A 14,514-nucleotide genomic window follows, 5' to 3' on the forward strand; every position below is an offset into this window, starting at 1 on the left:
AAATGCTTTAACAGTGCCTGCATCCTCAAGCTAGTGCAGAACCCCCCAGTTATAACCCTTCCTATTTAAAGGGTAACACTCAGGGTGTTAGGTATAGCTTCTGTTAGATGCAGTCTCATTATTTTTACAGTCATACCTCACACAGGGCAATGAAAAAGCCTTGGTCGATGTCTTCACGCCATGCCCTAATTAAATCATCTACTTTCTGTAGTTCTGAGCCAGCTAGAAGGCAGTGGATAAAGAACACTATGTAACCTATCTGCCTCAGTTTCCTCAAGCACCTCTTTCACAGGGTCGTTGTGAGGATCAACTATCCGTAAATCACTTAGCTCACTGTCTGGCACATAGAAGGTACTATATAAATGCCCTTCCCTTTTTGTGTCTCATATATGTTAACTTTTACCTCACTTCATATTCACGTATGACTATAGAGTACGTTAGCTGTGTGACCTCAAGCAAGCCATTGAAACTGTTTCCCCAACTGTAACATAATGACACTTGTTACACAATTCTTCAGGTGTCTTCCAAATCTAAATTCCATGACTATGTCAGAGCTGGACCTCTGAGAGCATTTAGTCACAGCGTTACACAGGGCTCACTGGTGTAAAAAGAGCAGAGTTAAAACTGTTTTCCCTAATCCTAGCTTGTGATTACATTGGACTGATTTCAATGAGATAAACAAAAGAAAATTGGCCTCAGTACATATTAGTTATACTGTTCTAGTGTTCTACTTCTATATACACGTCCTACTTAATAAGTTCCCTGGAGTACTTCCACAGCAAATTCCGATTCTCATGTGACTGATTAGGCAAAACCCCAATAAGCTAACTGTTTGGCAGCATCCTGTGGAAAACGGCCTACTGTACAGCCTTAGACCATGGATTCTTAACCGGAGGTTCATGAACTTGTTCTTTAAAATACTGTGATAACTGTATTTCAATATAAGCAATTTCCTTTGTAATCCTATATACTTTATTTTATTCATTTACAAACATTATTCTGAGAAAGGGTCCACAGGCTTCACCAGATTATCAATAGTGCCTGACACTCACAAAAGGTTAAGAAATCATGCCTTAGGGGCAGCTAGGAGCACTGACCTTGAAGTCAGGTGGACCTGAACTCAAATCGGGCCTCAAACACTTGACATTTAATTAGCTATGACCCTGAGCAAGTCACTGAACCCTAATTACTTCACATAAAAAAAAAAAGAAAATAAGTCACGCCTTTTAGACCAATGGTTCTCAAAATGTGGACCACCACAGACTGAACTATTAAGGTTTATATTCGGCCATTCATTGTTTTGGCATGAATTGGTCACTTGGGCTCCATCAATGCCTTCAAAAGTAGCACCATGGTTCTTGTCCTCCCTTTATCTTTTCCGGGGGAATGAAATGCTACAAGAGGGAATGGATAATCCACAAAGGTAAGAGAAGGAATTGTTGACGCCATTAAAGTGATTCATGGACCAGTGGAGTCTGTCACTAGTAGAAGAGAAGAAGCCAACAGCTAAAGTCAGACATCACTAAGACACTAGATAAGTGATATCAAGGGAAGATTGTAGGGCAGTGACAGTGGGGATATACTTGACAGTGGCCATTTCCAAGGGGTTTTATGGGATGCCTTTTTTAACATTTATATGAAACAGATAAAGAATTTAGAGTGATGAGACATGAACAATTTTTAAAGCAAATAAGAGATTTATAACATTTCTCATAACGTTACCTTCAGACTTCCTCTCCTACTCACTAACAAAACAAAGGAAAAAAATGATCCAAATGGCAAAACAAATGTTTATTAAAACTAGTATTAGTCTGAATTTATGATAAAAATAGAAATAAGTGAAATAAAAAACCCAAGACATAAGCTTATAACGTGGCTTTATGTAAGTATATTAACACAAGCAACTTAATCATTACACCCACCAGAATCCATTCTCTCTCCAGGCTAGACTTCTAGGCTACATGAAAAGTGTTTAGAAAAATAGACATTTACATTTAATATTCTTAAAAGAAGTAATTCAACAGATTTGAGTGGCTGTGCTTCATGTTCTTGTTAGATAAAGTGTTATTTTTACATGCTTCTTTAGGTGGATAATGCTTAGATGTGCAACTAATGTCCTCTAAAGGCGTACCTGTTTACACTTTCAATCTTACAAGAGAAGCAGATATGTACTAGATACATGCAAACCTTGTCCCTGAGCCTAAATGTGCTCTTACTACAGCATGATTTGGTTAATATGCTAAATACACTGCAAAAGGGAACAGATGACATACATTTAATGAAAGAAAAAACAATACATTTAGATCCTTCAAAGCATTAAAGTACAAACATTTAAGGTTCTTTTCCCAAAGTAAGGTTTTTCTCCTTTATTATCAGCCGTATGTTGAACTTTTAAATTTGACCTGCTTTTTCAAGGAGGGGGAGGGGGACATAGTTATACAAGAATTCTGTGGTTACCTACTTCTGCCTTTCTAAAGTTTCAGCTTGTTTCAGTTCCTACACAGTTCATCTCGCTTTTAGCCACAGTAGTTTGGCACAATAAGGCAATAACAGGAATATACATGAAGCACAATAATACATTTTTATAAGAGGTTGTTTCAAATATGAGGGTGCATGCATGAAAATAACTCACATTTACATAGTGCTTTAAGGGTTCACAAAGCACTTTCCTCACAAGAAGCTCGTGAAGAAGGCACTATAAATATTACCCTCACTTGACAGGTGAGGAAACCAAGGCTCAGAAGGTAGAATAACTTGCCCACAGCCACAAAGCAGGTCAGAAATAACCTTCCCACGGCTACACAGCCCACCAAGTCCAGGGCCTCCTGGCTCCATATTTAGGGCTCTTTCTACTGGGCTGTGCAGCCTCTCTTCAAACAGCTGAGGTTTTAATGGCAAAACAAACGTTCAGGTTCTTATAAAAGAGCCACAGACAAAAAACACGCAGTTTCACCTGGTTGTGGCACACTGGATTTCTGTCAGCAGTGGGGCTCCTCTTCAGCTGCAGGCACTGACGATCAGAAGCCTCTTTTAAAGGTCAGTTTTTTCCTTATAGCGGCATTTACAGGCAGCTCTCTGGCTGTCCAGGTAGGGCTTGCAGCCTAAGTGTATGACCCCATCGAACAAGAGCTCCATCGCGGATTCACAAGCTGCAAACAAGCAAACGCCATCACTGCGGGCCAGGCTGGCAGAGCCTGGTCACTGTCCACGCTGCACGTGCCACAGCAGCACAGTGATCCGGCTAGGCTTTTCAAAGCTGGGCCAGATTTACCTTAATAAGACGGCATGACTCATTGTGGCCTTAATCTAGGGTCCCTCTCCTTGTTTGCTTATTCCCACATCCTTGAATCATCACGTCTATGTGCTGACCTATTTATATAATTCACAAATGATCCAAAGCCATTTTTAGCACCATTCATGTTTTCAGTCATTATTCTTTCCACTTTTTTCTATAAAAAATGTAAAACGAATGAAGGTGGTGTGATGCTATTAAATCTGTTTTTTACATTCAAAGTAAGTAAAGCCAGAAAGGACACAACAACGAATCACGCACCTAATGGCTTTTAAGCGATCACTTGTATCATAAAATGTTTATAAGGTACGGTAAGAAAGTTCTTCTTTTAATGTGGTAGGCATGAATTTCATCTTTTAAGTAATTCCAATTTTTGTTGAAACATTTCATTTCCGACAAGAAACCTCCTTTACATAATAATAATTTTCTATGTGACACAAAAGATATGGGGAAAAAAAGTAATTTAACAATTGCTTTCTGTTTCCAAATCCTGGTAAAGTACATGAGGAAAAGAACCACAAGCTTCAGCAATGATTTGTGCCACATGTACAAGTGATATCATACTGCTAGCCTTCTCAAGAGGTTGAAGAGGAAAGGGAGTGAAAGAATTTGGAACTAAAAACATTTTAAAATGAATGTTAAAATTTTTTTACATGAAATTGGGAAATATTTAACAAAAAATTTTTTTTTAAAAAAGGAATGATTTGTGCCAGGTGACTTCTATGTACATATCACAATGTATGTATAGACTGTGTCAGGGGATATGCACCCCAAAAAAGCCTCCACAAGGCCAGATCTGGCTGCTACCCCAGCTAAACATGAACATCAGTTTTTTTATCCATTAGAAGCACTCCCTAGATCAGCCTCCTTAGCTCCCAAAGACTTTTTCTGAGCAGGGAACTTGCTTTGATTTAATAGGAGTACACTCTGGTCAAGGCCAGTGTTTAACTCTGGGCAACTAAGATTTATTTCAGGAATAGCAAAGTAAGGGTTTCAGATGAATTTCTGGTCCCTGTCCTCTCAGCTGCCCCACTTCCTTCCTCTACCTCCACCTCTTTTGTTTTTGTTTCATGTAAGATCTTTTAAAATACCCAGACCAACCTCCTTCGTTAAGTAGGCTTACAACAAAGTTGTAGTGAAAAGGGTTTCTCTCATTGGTAATGGAAGCTGAATGTTGTTACTACTGAGTATTTAAAGAGACTAGTGATACATGCCAAAAAATGGTTAAGTTAGGGTTTGAGACTGACTGTCAGCATTACTGTAAAAGCATACGAAAGTGGGCCGCACTAGCATTTAGATTGTGGTAGGCATGAATTTCATCGAATCCAAGGAGTTAGTCAGTTTTTTCCACCTCTGAAAGTGGGTCCAGCATTGAAGGTTCACAGAAAACTGACATGTGTTGGGACATCGCAGAGTGGGCATCACCAGCTTTGAAACCATAAAAGGCATTTAGTTCTGAGAACCGAAGGAGAGAACTACACATGACCCATTGCCTCTAGATCTTTAAAATAATGCAGCCATTTAAAGCCCCTGAGCTGAGCACTGATTAAGCCAGCACAACAGTATGACAATTAAAGAGACAGTTCTATTTCTGTCTAAGGATTATGCCAGGCTGCTGATTAGGATTAGAACAAAGAAATCTGTCTTACCCTACAGGAAAATAGGGGGAGAAAGGGACAAGAGAGCAGGGGGGTGATAGAGAGGAGGGCAGATTGGGAAAGAGGGTAATCAGAAGCAAATACTTCTGAGGAGGGACAGGGTCAAAAGAAAGAATAAAATAAATGGGAGGGCAGGATAGGATTAAGGGAAATAGAGTTAGTTTTTCACAACATGTCTACTAAGGAAGTGTTTTGCATAACTGCACATGTACAACCTATATTGAGTTGCTTACCTTTTCAATGAGGGTGGGTGGGGAGGAAGGAAGGGAGAAAATTTGGAACTCAAAGTTTTAAAAACACATGTTTTAAAAAAAATGTTTTCACAAGCAACTGGGAAATAAGAAATACAGGAAATGGGGTACAGAAGTCTATCCTGCTCTACAGGAAAATAGAAGGGGAAGGGGATAAGAGAAGGGAGGGGGGAGAGACAGAAGAGAAGGCAGACCAGGGGAAGGAGTATTCAGAATGCATGCCATCTTGGGGTGGGGGGAGGGGTGAAAATTTGGAACTGAAAAACTTGTGGAAGTAAATATCGAAAACTAAAAGTAAATAAATTTATATTAAAGAAAAATAAAGATCATGAAGAGTAATTCAGCAAAAAAAAAGGATTAGAACAAAGAAATAGGACTACAACTTTATAAAAAAGGCAAAAATGAAGACTATTGCAATACTTTTTGATTTAGCAAATCTATAAATAATCTGTAAATATTTTGCATCATTTTGTTTTTCCTTAATTCTTTAGAAAGCTAATTTCTTCTCAACTGAATTAGAGGAAGAAAGCTTTTCCCATTCCAAACACAGAGTCAGGGGGTACTTTCAAGTTCCCTCATGATTCCGGGGGTTGATTTGTAGCAATGGGAAAAAGAGGAAAAAACATTTGGAGAAGTGGTTTAGGGAAGGAACTGTAGGAGCTTTTCCTGAGCTCTCCTAAGGTCTTTCTCCACAAAAGCCATCCAATTGAAAAAAAAGAAAAGACACAAAAAGTCTCAAACCCAAAACCTTTTCCTCTCCCGCCAGCGCCCCCTACCTTGCACACTCTGCGCTAGCCCCAGTGTTTTCCGTACTTCTCGGCAGATCTTGGAGAGGCAATACTGAAACTGCTCGTCACAGTCGTTCTTGGTGCTGCCGCAGGTCTCGTAGCATCTGTCATGATGATTGCAGCACTTTGTTACTGAAGGGATGCCGATGTTAAGCTGGAAATGGGGTTTTCACAGAGGTTAGTGTGCTCACTCCATAAAATTCCAAGCCCCTCTGCCTGGAGGATGGCAGCCGATGGTCCGGCTCGTTACAAACGTCTTTCAGAACCTGCACGTGGTCCCCTCAATAACAGAACGTGCACATTCTCCATCACAGCTGTCTGGGGTTCTCTGCTCTCTCCATCACACTTCTTGTGTCACCAGGACACCAACAGCTCCCAGACCTCTGCCCCCAGCAGACCCGATTCCCCTGAGCCCCAACCTTGCCACTCTTAACATAATCACCCATCGAAATCCAAAAGCAAGAGTCCAGCCACTCTAGAGCGATCTGGAACCATATGCAAAAGGTCAGTGGATGAGGAGCACCTCAGACTCAGGAAAAGACCCCCAAGAGGTCAAAGCAAACACAAAGGAAAGTCAATAAAATAAAAAATATGTAGATGAAAACAAAAGTTAAGACGGGAACAAAACAGGGCCACTTGTGTGATTACGGTGTTAAATATACACCTAAAAAACTTTAACACTGACATGGTTTCAGATAGTCCCCCTTCACATTTTTTGAATATTGAAATATTCATGCTTATTCTTTGTCAAGTTCCTGATTAAAAAAAGAAAAAAAGGAAATTTAAAAAAGAATAAAGCAGAAAAGGTTTCAAAAGCAAAATCAAGGGAATAAAATTTCTTTGGGACCCATATGCAGGTAAAGGTGATTCTACAAAGTTGTTTAATATCACTGAAAATTTTCCAGATCTAAAATTTCAGGGAATGGTACTATTTCTAGTTTCTTGTTTTTCCCTATTGCAATGTTACCAAGTAGTTACAGCAGTGTTCAGCATTTCCAAAGTGCCTTTTTGAGGTGTAGTGTTTTCTTTTTAATCTACAGTATTTTGTGTACCACTAAGTTACATATTTGGGATATTAAGAAATAGTTCAAATTGTGTTAAAATCACTAAGGCTGACAAATATTCAATTATTATCAGTAATATAATGAAAAGACTGATAAATTTAATTGCCATCACAACATATTAAAAGTATCCTGAAACTTATAACTATACAGATGGTTATCCAGTTGTCAAATATTTGGCCTATTCCATTTTTTATTTAGTTGGTTACACATTTAATAAGTAAAAATAATAACACTTACATGAACACCAAACACTGGAGAGCCACATCCATTTGGAGGTGAAGGTTTATAGCCATAGCGAGGGACAGGCTTAGATCCTATAAAACACAAAGGACATCATTAAGTTTTAGTAACTATTTTACAAAGACAAAATATAAGTGTAAACTCCTGGGGAGCTGCTGCTTCAGAAATATATAAAAATATGTGGGTATGTGTGTGTTAACATATATACACATATATTTTTAATTTTATTTTTGGAACAGCAGTTTATTCTAAAGCCTTAAAAAATAGCTACTTGTATGCTTAGCCAAGTGAAAATCTGTTTTGGGCTGATGAATCACTCCATACTTTACCCAAACCAGGCTACCATACTCAGTATTTCATCTCTTCTTCTCTATATCTTCTTCTCTACAAGCTGAAAGGCCTTTCCTTTTCACTTCAGCCTTTCAGAATCCCTTTTCTCCTTAAAGACTTGGACCTGAGATCACAGCAGCTTTTCCAGGAAGTCTTCTCTCATCATCTCAGTGCTTCCTCAAATTACCTTGTATTTATTTTATGGAATTTCCCTTCATTCAAAGCTCCTTAAAGGCAGAAAGGATTATTTCTGTCTTTGTATGTGTAGCACACAGTAGGTGTTACTATTCAACGCAAGCAATGAACATATAAGTGCCTGCATGCCTCCTGGGTCTACACCTTCCTCTCTGTGGAATCCATGCTTTCCTTCATGAATCAGTACCTGCATATAGGAAGCCTTTCCTCATCTTCCTAGCTATAAGTGCCTCCCCATCCAAGGTGACCTTGTATCTGATTTGTATGTGTCTTGTGTGTACATATTTATATGTACACACACATTTGTTGACTACCCTGTTAGTATATAAGCTCGCTGAGGGAAAGGAGGGTTTCATTTTTGCCTTGGTAGCCGCAGAGCTCAGCACAATGCTGCCCTATCAGTAAGCTCTTAATTTTATGCATTCACTGAATGAATAGACGCCCTTTACATTTCCACAACAACTACCACAGACTATGAGATTTGATCTTCAGAACATCAGGGGAATGGCAACATCCTTACTAAAAGACCAATTTAATTACATCCAACAGACTGTACTAAGGCAGAAAGCTTTTCAACAACCAGGGACCGTTTCATAAAGGTCTTGGATCTCAGCACTCCTGTGTCATTTTCTACTTTTCACTCTCACCTGCCTCAAGTTCCTGGAGCGGGCCCCTTTGCACTGGTATCCTGTATGCCTAGAACTCATCCTCTTCTGATTTCTGCCTCGGAGAATCAATCCCTTACCTCCCTCAAAGCACACCTTCTCCAGGAAGCACCACTGATTCCCCCAAATACCAGTGCCTTCCTCCCCCTCCCTACTATTTCTTCTGGACACACTTATATACAAGCATGTTGTCTCCTCCAGTAAAAGGTAAGCTCCATAAAAGCGGGGGATCGTTTGATTGCTTCATTCTTAGTATTTGCATCTCAAGTGCCTAGCACAGGGTCTGGCACACAGCAGGTTCTCAATAAATGTTTGTTGCCTGGGGACCTTTTCCCAAGTCAGAGTTGGAAAAAGTTAATGTGTGTTAGGGATAGTGAGTGCTTGATCCTGAGATTTAAAATTAAGCCCAGAAGTTTAATTTATGTCATCTCATTTGATCCTTATAACCACCCTGTGACATAGGTGCTGTTATCTCCAATTTATACAGGAGCAAATTGAGGCTGACAGATCAAAGGACTTGCCAGAAAAGGAAGAATTTGAATCCATATTTTTCTTGCCTCTAAGTTCAGCATAACATCTGCTGCATCATACCCTTAAGAGCGCTGTCCTCAAAATAACAGGAAGTATAAATATTAATCCCATTTTGTCAATAAGGAAACTGGGTGTTTGAGGCAGGATGCAAATAAAAAGATAAATATCCGTCTCCAGGAATGGTAAATAATGAAGGGAAAGAAGGCTGAACTTGAGGTCAGAAGACCTGGTTCAGGCTCCTCCTCTTCCTAGCTTTGTGACCTTGAATAAGTGTACCTGTGAGAAATCTGCTACCTCAGTTTGCCAGTGTGTAATGATGGGGTTGGGTTTAGAGCCACAGATCCAGGATTCAAAGCAACCTAACCTCTCTGGGTCTGTTTCTTTGCATGCACGTGTGAGTGAGAGAGTGAGAGAATATGAGAGAGAGTGAGAGAGAGACAGACAGACAGACAGAGAGGGACAGGGACAGACAGACAGACAGGGAGAGAGAGACTGGACTAGATGGGTGCTAGGGTGCTATCCAGCTCTAAAACCCTATGAGCCTACGACCTCTCCTTATTAACACCTATGTACATCATAACAGACCTAATTCAAGTTGTACAAGAAAGAGAAAAAGAGTACTAAATGTATGTTTTATGTGAGTAAATTAAAGATACATCGAGCAAAGTCTTAATATCTGGCACAGCACCTTTTCTGCCATCACATGCCATTAACAAATTGTAAATATCCATGGTAAGGATTACAGCCAGCAGGTAGCATTAGGTAGATTTTACTTGATTCAGTTCATGGCATGTTTCACCGTACACAACATCTGGTTTTCCCACAGAAAACATTAGGAGTACCTTATCCTTGCTAGTTTCTTAATAGTTTCTTTCATTCCACTAAACAAACAGGCGAAGAAGTTGGCCAATCAGTTCTAGGGGATGCCTCAGGAAACATGATCACCAGAAGTGTTTATTTTTAACATTTTAAAATTTCCTAAAGTAAAGCCAGAACATCATCTCATTTAAACACTTAAAAGGTCAAGTGATTCTGTAATAAGATCCTGAGGCAAACAGTGAGTCATTCATTATTCAGACAATCGGCAAAAATGTTCATCTACAAGGACACTGGGCTGAGTTGGCATCAAGTCTGGCCCTCTGACTCTTACCAGCTGTGTGTGCATGGGCAAGTGAAGATCTCTCAGTGCCCCTAGACAACTAAGACTATATAGTAGGAACAGATGCTGATCTGCATCCTTGGAGAGTTTCCATACAGGTAGTTCCCCACTCTGATGGTATAACGTCAAGTCCCAATCCAAAAACACTGCCAATCTACAGTAGCACTGAAATGCCAGGTGAGGCTAGGCACTCTGGAAGGGAACCCAGACGCTAGCTAAGTCCAACTCCCTCATTTTATCATCACCAACAAGAATTCATCAGCATTTACCATATGCTAGGTGCCGTACAAAATCGAGTGTGAACACAAAGAAGGGGAAAAACATGCTCCCTGCCCTCTAGAAGCTCACATTCTTGTGGGGAAACAATGTGCAAACGAGGAAATTGAGGCCAACAAGGTTAATCAATGGGCCCAAGGTCATCCAGGCACCGTCAGGGCCATCACTGGAACCTAATTCTCCTGCACTCCAAATCTCAAACTCTTTCCAAGGCACCACAAATTCTCCTAGTCCAATGCCATTTTGTGTAATTTTTAAAAAGTAATTAAAAGCTGAGGGTGGGGCTGGAGGTGTAGAACACTGTAAATAACGTTAGATTTTATGCTCTGTGCATTGGTTTGGCTTAATTTTTTTCTTCTCTCCCTCCCTCCTCCTCTTCTCCTTCTTCTTTTTTTTTTAAGGCAATTGGGGTTAAGTGATTTGCCCAGGGTCACACAGCTAGTAAGTATCAAGTGTTTGGTCTGAGGCCAGATTTGAACTCAGGTCCTCCTGAGTTCAGGGGCTGTGCTCTATCCACTGTGCCACCTAGCTGTCCCCCTCCCTCTTCTTAACCTTAAAAAAAAAAACCCTCTTTGTTATAAGGGATAGATCTCTGGGGAAATATTTAGAGTTCAAATCCTACTTAGCTATGTGACTCTGGGCAAGTAAACTCACTTCTTAGCTTCAGGTTCCTATCTGTAAAACGGAGATAATGGCAGCCTATAACTCCCAGGATGGTTGTGAGGACCAAATGAAATAAGATGTAAAGTGCTTTTTGCAAACCATAAAACGCTGTATAGCTAATTTGATCAATTATTACATGAAGGAACTCTACACAATATAAAAAGATACATCAGTAAAAATCTATTTTAAAAGGTAATAAAAGTAATACAAAGCATTACGTGTGCAAAGCTGGTTACAGATGTCTTTTCCAAGGCTCTCCTAAGAGATTCCCTCAACAATTAGAAGACAAAATCCAACCAAAGGATAAGCTTTCCCCAGAGTCCCTCCACCCCCAAAGAACCTTTCATCATTCTCAACAACCCTTTCCCTCACCAACAGGGCCCCTGAATACAAGGGCTGTTTTCCTAGGGGCTGAAATTAGGCTAGGAGGAGGGGTCATTAACCTTTCTGTTGTGTCACAGATCTCTTTGGCATTCTGAAGCTAGGACTTCTCACAATCATGTTTTTAAATGTATAAAATACACAAGATTACAAAGGAAACCAAATAACGCTGAAATAGAATGATCAAATACAAAAAAATAATTCAAGTGCAGAACTTAGAATCAAGAAGGCCTGAATCTGAATCCTGCTTCAGAACCATCATAGGTGACCTCCTTAATCAACTCCAGAGGCTCCACGTTACTTCCAAGATTTTTATGTATTTATATGTGTGTGTATATGCATACACACAAACATATGTATCTATATATAGACATATATGTACAAATGTATAGATAGATATAGATACTTCTAAGATCAAATACAAAATCCTCTCTTTGGCTTTTAAAGTCCTTCCTTACTTGGCCCTTCTGCTCTAAGTTTTCTAAGACCCAGCGATTCTGGCCTCTTTTGAGCAAGACCCTCCATCTACTCTCTACATTTTCCTTCTCACCTGTTTCTTGGCTTCCCTGGCTTCTTTCAAGTCTCAGCTAAAATCCCACCTGTGAGAATCCTTTCCTGGACCCCCATAATGCTAGTGTCTTCCATTTACCCTGTATAGATCTTGTAGGGACAGTTATTTCTATGTCTCCCCTATCAGAAGCTGAGCTCTGAGGGCAAGGGCGGTGCTTTTGCATTCTTTACACTTAGCACAGGAGGTTGGAACGTGGTAAGCACTTAATGCATGCTGGGCAAGTCATTTAATCTCTCTGGGCCTCCCCTTCCTCATCTGTAGAATAGGGACAATACCAGTACCTAGCTCCCAGGTCTGTAGTGAAGCTCAAACTAGACAATACATATAAAGTACTCTGCAAACCTTAGAGAGCTCAATGAAGAATGCTCAGTAGTTTCCGACTCTCCGTGATCCCATTTGGAGTTTTCTCGGCAAAGATACTGGAGTGGTTTGCCATTTCCTTCTCCAGCTTGTTTTACAAATGAGGAAACTGAGGCAAACAGGGTGAAGTGACTTGCCCAGGGTCACACAGCTAGGACGTGTCTGAGTCAGGATTTGAACTCGGGAAGATGATTCTTCCTGACCGCAGACCCAACCCTCTACAGCTGCCCCAATAATTGATAATTAGATGAGACGTGAAGCCCTCGGCAAATCTTAACACGCTCTCTGAATGCAGGCTTGTTATTGACCAAGATAGCTGTGGCCCCCGGGCTACACCGGGACGCCCCCCGCCCCCGCCGGCCCCCCGCCGCGCTCATTACCGTCGGCGCACTTGTACTGGCACAGCCCGTCCTCGCCGCCCAGAAGGTCCAGGGCCGCGTTCAGGTACGTGTCTATGCGGTGGACGCCGTTGCGAATCGTCTTGAGCGTGGCCCTCCAGTCGGTGGACTCCTCCTGCGGGCAGGCCCCGGGGGCCGCCCCGAGCACCAGCAGCAGCGGCAGCAGCAGCAGCGCGGCCCAAGCCGGCCCGCGCCTCAGCCCCATCGCGGCCCCGGCGCCCGCCTCTCAGCGGTCACGGACGACGACGGCTCCCGCGTTCAGCCGCCCGGCCCCGCCAGCTCCATGCCGCCTCGGCGGACAGCGCGCGACCGCGGCTCCCCGCACGCGCCTCCTCCGGCGGCTGACAGCGCTCGGAACCCAACACGCTCCACCTGGAGCTCGTGCGGCGTCATCCTTCTCCGGCGTGCTCACGTGTACCGCGGCGTGCTGACGTCAGCGCGGCGTGCACCGCGGCGGGGACGGGGCGGGGCAAGAGAAGGGCGTAGAGGCGGGGAGAGGACGTGTTCGATAGCTGCAAAACTTTGAGGATAAGAAAAAAAAAAAGTCAACTTTGTGCGTCTTAGGAACTCAAGGGACTGAGTAGCCATGATTCCAGAGGACCCAGAAGGAAGCGTGTTACCTGTGTCCTGATGGGAGTGGGTGATGGGTGGGACTCAAGACACTGAGGGAAGCATCTTTAAGGACAGCCAATTTGGGAACTAATTTTGTTTACTGTGCTTCTCTCTCTCCCTCCCTCTCCCTCCCTCCTCCTCCCCCCCTTCCCTCTTTACTTCCCTCCTTTGCTCTTTCCTTTTTTCCTTCCATCTTTCCCTCTTTACTTCTTTCCTTCCCTCTTCCTTCCTTCCCTCCTTTGCTTTTTTCTTCCTTCCTTCTTTCTTTTCTTCACTCCCTCCTTCTGTCTTTTCTTCTTTCTTTCCTTCCCTCCCTCCTGTCTTTTCTTCTTTCTCTTTCCTTCCTTCCTTCATTCCCTCTTTCCTTCCCACCCTCCTTCTGTCTTTTCTTCTTTCTCTTCCTTCCCTCTTTCTTTCCCTCCCTCCTTTGTTCTTTCCTTCCATCTTTCCCTTTGCTTCTTTCCCTCCCTCTCTTCTTTTCTCCTGCCTTCCCTCTTTCCTTCCTTTGCTCTTCTTTCCCTCCCTCTTTCCCTTTCTTCCTTTCCTCTTTCTTCCTTCCTTCCCTCTTTCCTTCCTTTCCTCCTTTGCTCTTTCCTTCCTTCTTTCCCTCCTTTTCTCCCTCCTTCTGTCTTCCTTCCTTCCTTCTTTTCTTTCTTTCTCCTGAAAAGGAGAAAAAGACACATACTCCTGTCCAAGCATTAGCATCATCCCATGGCTTCTACCCAGACCTTTTCAATTAGTTTCTCCCTGATTGAGCTCATTTTTTTTTTTTTGCCTAGGCAATGGGGGTAAGTGACTTGCCCAGAGTCACACAGCTAGTAAGTGTTATGTGCCTGAATCCAGATTTGAACTCAAGTCCTCCTTAATCCAGGGCCGGTGCTCTATCCACTGAGCCACCTAGCTGCCCCTGCACTCATCCATTTCTAAGATCTTAATGACAACCTCTCCTCTATTAAATGTCTTACTTATTTAAGTTCCTGGGTTTATCAAGAATGCCATAGGCATACAAGCTCTGGCAGGTTTCAATAAGCTGAAAAGTCTGCCACTGTAGATCTCTTGTGGAAAAACCTAACTAAGGTT

At 41.9% G+C, this 14,514-nt stretch overlaps 1 protein-coding gene across 1 annotated transcript; it reads right to left on the bottom strand.

Annotated features, from left to right (window-relative positions):
* Positions 1–1,860: 1,860 nt before the first annotated feature.
* On the bottom strand, positions 1,861–13,207 carry PLA2G12A (phospholipase A2 group XIIA). The gene is made up of 4 exons (XM_021001415.2): positions 12,805–13,207; positions 7,291–7,367; positions 5,978–6,143; positions 1,861–3,149 (listed from the first exon to the last, which is right to left on the bottom strand). The coding sequence occupies exons 1-4, from the start codon at positions 13,025–13,027 to the stop codon at positions 3,031–3,033; spliced, it is 585 nt and encodes a 194-aa protein (XP_020857074.1). The 5' UTR covers positions 13,028–13,207; the 3' UTR covers positions 1,861–3,030.
* Between the last annotated feature and the right edge of the window lie 1,307 nt (positions 13,208–14,514).

The sequence above is a fragment of the Phascolarctos cinereus genome, unplaced genomic scaffold (genome assembly GCF_003287225.1).
Source record: "Phascolarctos cinereus isolate Bilbo 61053 unplaced genomic scaffold, phaCin_HiC Scaffold_9;HRSCAF=440, whole genome shotgun sequence".
NCBI classification, from domain to species: Eukaryota; Metazoa; Chordata; class Mammalia; order Diprotodontia; family Phascolarctidae; genus Phascolarctos; species Phascolarctos cinereus.

Excerpts from the sequence above, each read along its gene's own strand:
- PLA2G12A (XM_021001415.2), bottom strand. The coding sequence starts at position 13,027 with ATGGGGCTGAGGCGCGGGCCGGCTTGGGCCGCGCTGCTGCTGCTGCCG. Across the intron at positions 7,368-12,804 it reads CCAGTACAAGTGCGCCGACG|GATCTAAGCCTGTCCCTCGC; the intron begins GTAATGAGCGCG and ends TGTGTTTTATAG. Across the intron at positions 6,144-7,290 it reads CTCCAGTGTTTGGTGTTCAT|CTTAACATCGGCATCCCTTC; the intron begins GTAAGTGTTATT and ends CCCCATTTCCAG.